Source organism: Oncorhynchus gorbuscha, linkage group LG10 (genome assembly GCF_021184085.1).
Source record: "Oncorhynchus gorbuscha isolate QuinsamMale2020 ecotype Even-year linkage group LG10, OgorEven_v1.0, whole genome shotgun sequence".
NCBI lineage: Eukaryota > Metazoa > Chordata > Actinopteri > Salmoniformes > Salmonidae > Oncorhynchus > Oncorhynchus gorbuscha.
Genome location: NC_060182.1, coordinates 56285181 through 56291469, shown reverse-complemented (window position 1 = coordinate 56291469; position 6289 = coordinate 56285181). Strand labels below are relative to the sequence as shown.

The 6289-nt window shown below is 41.6% G+C and overlaps 1 protein-coding gene across 1 annotated transcript; it reads right to left on the bottom strand.

Annotated features, from left to right (window-relative positions):
• Window positions 1–466: 466 nt before the first annotated feature.
• On the bottom strand, window positions 467–6010 carry LOC124045206. The gene is made up of 9 exons (XM_046364468.1): window positions 5826–6010; window positions 5605–5683; window positions 5353–5422; window positions 2575–3595; window positions 1618–1835; window positions 1455–1511; window positions 1251–1350; window positions 985–1158; window positions 467–865 (listed from the first exon to the last, which is right to left on the bottom strand). The coding sequence occupies exons 4-8, from the start codon at window positions 3344–3346 to the stop codon at window positions 986–988; spliced, it is 1320 nt and encodes a 439-aa protein (XP_046220424.1). The 5' UTR covers window positions 3347–3595; window positions 5353–5422; window positions 5605–5683; window positions 5826–6010; the 3' UTR covers window positions 467–865; window position 985.
• Between the last annotated feature and the right edge of the window lie 279 nt (window positions 6011–6289).

The window sequence follows — 6289 nt, the reverse complement described above, 5'->3', positions numbered from 1 at the left end:
TTATTAGCATGTTTTAACCACTCCTTCATTATTACTGAAACACGATTCAAAGTGGTAAATATAAAGATCCAGTCCATAAAAAAATTGGAGGCCCCTTATACTTCAGTGTTGTGTGCAAAAATGCTAGCAAAATGTATAGCGCATAGAATTAAAAAGGTATTGTCGGACATTATTAGTTCTAACCAGACAGGTTTTTTACATGGACAATATATTGGAGATCATTTTTGAGGCCCATGTTGACAAGATGTTGGGGAATCACTGGAGGGGAATATTGACCAACTGAGCATCTCCGTGTACATCTCAATAAACACAATAGGTGTTTTGTTACATTTCAGTCTTCTGTGAAATATTTCAAGTGTCATATTGGGGTGCAAACTCAACAATGAATACATTTAAACTATATCTGACATGTTACTGTTGTCTTCTTTTCAAGCCACTGACCATCTGTGTGAGGTGTTAACAGGATGTACATAAATGGGCATAAGCATTTGACACAGATAGTAAAAATATTGACATTTAGAAATTCAAAATGCATCTAAATATATTTAGATGTGTCTATGGAATACATTTTTAAAAATGTTTAAAAAGAATATATATGTGTATAAAATATATCTGTCTGTACAGTAAGTAAATGTAGGAAATCCAAAATGCATTTCTTAAATAAAATATGTGTATAATATACACTTGTCTGTAACGTAAAGCAATGCAGAAGCAATAAGCATTGTAAACGATGATAGAACACATCAAATTACATGAGGACACAAAGGAGAGATTTAATTTAAAAATTATCTTTTCATATTTTTTAATGCTGAAGTTTTTTAACACTGAAAAAATATGTTTGGCAAATCCACTCTGGTTAATTGGCCTGTTGGAAAAAACAAAAAATAGTTAACATTCTTGCCATCTCAGCCATTTGCTATGTTCAAGTAAAATCTCAGTTAATGATGAATGGATACAATTTGGAAGGATTTTCCAGAGTCATACCTCAGTAGGGTAGAATGTCAGGTGGCACAACCATTGGTGCCATGAGGTCAAAGTGTGAAGAAGGGAGCAAGCCAGAGAGCTGTCTAGTAAGCAGTCCAGGCCCATGGCTTGGAGGCTTTGAGTTGGTCCCATCATTGAAATGCATTGTAGGGTGTCTGCTGCCCCATAGACCTGCTATGGGAAAGGTGTTAGCAGATCACCAGGGACATCTATGATTGGCTGACACAGTTTTGGTTAAACCACATGTATTCAAAAGCAATATTCACCAGCTTTCATAGAGTAGGGATTCACTCCTTTGGGGACACTGCCAGTGTTCCCCTGATATCCATATGTCCCCATCGGTGGAGGTGGTGGTACACACTTCTTCTGTAAAACACATCCACAATTTTTCCAAATTGTTAGTAATATTATCACAGTTGAAATACAATGGTTGTTCACTGTTTTTAATTTAATTGAATTTAAGTATGTACCTCAGCCTTGGGCTCAGTTCTGTTAACCCATCTGTGCAGAGTTGGATCCCAGACAATCTGAGGAAGAAGATATTAGCAATGTGAAGAAAGCCACATTTTCTTTGAAACAAAATCCACTCAATTGTCTCTACATAGAATATAGTGTTAAGAATCAGTTCCTAACAGATCGGTCTTTGTCCTCAGGTAGATGAACCTCCTTCTTATTAGCTCTTCCACTCCCAAAGACCCAGCTGAGCCAGCCTCCACTGTTATTGTGAACAGCAGGGGTCTCGGTCTCAGCCACCGGCCGGGTGCCAGTCTGGAACTGAGGTTTGGCATCGGAGTGTTCCGGCTTGGTGATGGACATCATAGCAGGATGCTCAACATATCTAAGTCGGACATCTGTAATAAGTGGGAGAAGTCAGGCCACTCTGCTCATGTCACCATACAGAACAATTACTAGCTGACAGATAGGAACGTCTCGCTCTGATACTCTGTTACAACCCAATCTTAACCTACACGCAGTCACCGGGATTACTGGGAGGTTACTCCAGGACTCTGCGATCGCATTGTTTTGGTTGCAAAATCAACAATTCCCTGCATATTATGTGAGGGCTTACAAATTTGACCAATCGCCAAACTATTTCTGCATAAAATAGTCACATCATCACAATATTATCATCGCATAGAACTGACCCCATTACCACAGTACAAAAAGAGGGCTCGCAATTTCAACCAATCACTGCACATTTACTGCATAATATGGTTCAATCAAGCCACACGTCAACACAGTTTTTTCCTTTGTCAGCGCATTTTTGCAACAAATGGACAAAACAATTGCATATTGCTATGCAAAATGTCATAATTGTCGCTGCAAAATCTAGCATATTTATCTGCCAATATCAAAAAATGAAGTATGAGTATGAAAATGTATACTCACTACTGTAAGTCGCTCTGGATAAGAGCTTCTGCTAAATGACTAAAATGTCAAAGTAAAATGTAGCTAAACCTGTTTTATGTAGAAACTGCATGAAAGTATTACAGATATACACTCACATGAGCCGTACATTTAACCTATCACAACTTATTCTCACGCTATCACAATGGTCATTTCTTTACTAATTAGGTAAGGTTAAGTGACCTCTTCTCTTGGAATAGAAATCCACAGGTGGAGTACACGCTCCACCATCCCATTTCCACAGTGGTGCCACCATGGGGATGATGGGAGGTGGTTGTGGATGATTTTTTTCATTCTTCACAGGGACACTGGCTGTGAGGAGGATCTCCTCCCTCTCTGCAGGGACACCAGCCTTTGGGACGATCCACTCCCTGTGCGCAGGGACGCTGGCCTTTGGGAAGATTCCCTTTCTCTGCGCAGTGACACTGGTCATCAGGAGGATCAACTCCCTTTGTGCAGGGGTGAGTTGTGAAGCTCTGAGGATCTTATTCTTCTGCGCAGTGATAGAAGCTGCTGGAAGAATCCCCTCCCTCTTTGAAGGGATGAGGCCCGATGCTCGGAGGATCCCCTCCCTATGTGCAGGGATGAGGCCTGATGCTCGGAGGATCTCCTCCCTCTGCGCAGTGATGCTAGCTGCTCGGAGAATTCCCTCCCTCGGTGCAGGGACACTGGCTGTTTGGAGGATCCCCTTCCACTGTGCAGGGATGAGGCCTGATGCTCGGAGGATCTCCTCCCTCTCAGCAGGGACACTAGCCCTTGGGACAATCCCCTCCCTGTGCACAGGGACGCTGGCCATTGGGACGATTTCCTCCCTCTGCGCAGTGACACTGGCTGTTTGGAGGATCCCCTTCCACTGTGCAGGGATGAGGCCTGATGCTCGGAGGATCTCCTCCCTCTCAGCAGGGACACTAGCCCTTGGGACAATCCCCTCCCTGTGCACAGGGACGCTGGCCATTGGGACGATTTCCTCCCTCTGCGCAGTGACACTGGCTGTTTGGAGGATCCCCTTCCACTGTGCAGGGATGAGGCCTGATGATCGTAGGATCTCCTCCCTCTGTGCATTGATGCTGGCGGTTGAGAGAATCCCCTCCCTCTGTGAAGGGACACTGGCTGTTTGTAGGATACCCTTCCTCTGTGACGGGATGAGGCTTGATGCTCGGACGATCTCCTCCCTCTGCACAGCAACTTCGGCTGGTGTGATGATCTGAAGGTATAATATAGAGCATATTGTCATTCCCTAAAAAAATCAACTCAATAGGAAGGTGTTCTTAATGTTTTGTTCACTCAGTGTAGATTAATCCTTAGCATATACTTTCATTTGTATGTGTACTGATACTGCAAATACACAAATTATTGTGGAAGGACCACCAGAGGGCAGGCTGGGCTCATGGATAGTAGCCCAACAAGGCATGGGAGACAAGGTAACCAGAGGCAATTAAGCACTGCTGACGGTACTAATGCCATACTCTCCTTCCCCTATAAGAGAGAGAATGGAACCAGCAGAGAGAGGGGGGGAACTATCTCTGGAAGATGGCCACTGAGAGAGAGGAGCTATCCAGGAAGAACCACTAAGACGGTGACAATCCCGTGACTTTTTGTTGTAGTTTAAAGATAAGCCTATTGTGTTCCTGTTTCATCTGGAGAAGAAGATGTATGTTGTTCCTTGGAAGGTTTTCATTGATTATGTTGGAGTGTTTGTGTTGACCAAATGCCCTCAAAAGAGAACTGTGTTCAATCAAGAAAACCTACTCCTGACTCGTTTATTCCACCTTCTCGCTTTAGAGTGACGCCCAATTACTTGGTCCGCTCACATTATATTAATGTTATCTACAATATATTATAATACCATAAGCCTCCCTGCTGCAGGGGCATTTCCTACTACAATTTTCAACTGATTTTCTTCACTTTAGAAATATTTTGTATCTCTGTTAATTTTCACATTAATTGTGTTTGGAATGGCACTGTTACTACAGCATTTGATGTAGGTATGTAGGACAATTACCCATAATGCTCACTGACTGAACATTCAAAATGACCATGGCAATTATTGACGCATTCACATGCCATCGGAAACTTGGAACCTCAGAGTTAAAATGAATGTAAGGTATTAGCGTAGAGCTTCCTACTGGTTGATTCTGATTCTTCACAAGTGGAAAATTTGAAATCATCATTCCATAATGAGTTAGCGAGTCAGAAATGTCAGAATTTCCTAGTTCCGACATGAAGGTTCTTCTATGATGTAGGACAGGTCAGTAACCAAATTATTTTACTGTGCCCAGTGCCCACACAGACTTTTATGGTCACACAAGTTGCCACCGGTGGATTCAAAATGAGTAGCCTAACAATTGCCTCAGTTACATTTACAACCAAATTGTTTTTCTGTGAGAAATCAATAATAGTTACACAAATAGGGTAACCGTGAGCAATTGACAGTGAGCAATGAGCAAAATAACCATAGACGGGAAGTTGACAATAGCTTATTATTAGTGTAAATAAATTGTATTTCTATGGTTGCAGTCCTCCTCAAAGATTGAATTGCATTGAATTGAATTAATCAGATCCAATGATTTACCGCCTGTAGGGTGGGGTACCGCTAGTCATCATTATTATAATCACCATCTCAATCATTATCACCATACCATCATAGACTTATTCTTCTGTATCTGAGACTCATCTGACACTACCTTAGATATGGCAGTCTGCAACTCAATACACTGCCCCTGCATGGTGTTCAGCGTCCCCTGCATGTGGTTAATCGACTGCTTAACATCGTTCAGCAGGATCTGAATCTCAAGCCTGCAGGATATCAGGTGGTTCAACATACTGAGATGACGAGAGGCTTCAGACCATGCCCATTGGACCATCTTTAGGATTCTTTCTCACTTAACACCAATCTTATTAGGAATGTAACTTTGTGCAGAAGATGTTACTATAGTGTTCTTTAGAAGAAAAAAAGTGTACTTTGTCAGGCGCCAAAAGGATGACGGGATGTCTCCCTGCTCCAGTGAGCTCTGCTGGCAGGTCTTGCTCACTGTTGGGAGGAACGGAAGCCAAATTAGAAGAAAAATATCTATGTTTTTTCAGCAATGAAACATTCATGGCATAATGGGATGTGTCCTTCCCCGTGAAAAGAATAACAGCAGCTGGGGTTTACTTTCTCACGTTTAGATCATGTAATACAATCTTTAAACCCATCAGAAGTGTAGTGCTTACCTCCATGAGAATATTCAGCCCTTTTATTTTGGGCTGCATTGTCCCAATGTTGACCACTAGTTCCAACTTGTGATGAGTTCTTGATGAAACGATCAAGTCAACATTTTGTTAGACATTTCAGAGATAGCATTAACAATTGTACATGAGACAGTGCTTCCAGATATTGAGGTATCTTCCTTCTGAGGTATGTAAAAAAAAAAATCTGGTGTGTGAGTACTCACATGAAAGATATCCATGATTCTTGATTAAGCCAATCATGTATGTGATTACCATCCTATGGGTCAGGAGCAGGAATTATTGCTACACAGCTTTCAGGCAACTTCATGTCTTGATAGATTAATAATTGAAAACAAGAAATATTGTGAATTTGTGATGCATAATTGCATTGTAATTTGGAATATTCCATCAAAGTCGTTTGTTTTGACAGTCAAAACAACTAACTAACTCTTACGATAAATCACTTGACGTGAGTAACTTGAATTGCCGGAAATAGCTATTATACATTCTGACCTAGACACTGACTTGTGCAATGCCTAATGCATAATCTATGCATGTTATTGGCTCATCATAGTATATTGCAGAGGGTCTCAGAGTCCAAAAACAGCATTGGCCATTGGACTGCTCAGTCAAAACAACAAACTTTTACGATTAGTCACTTGACTGGAGTAACTTGAGTTCGGAACTA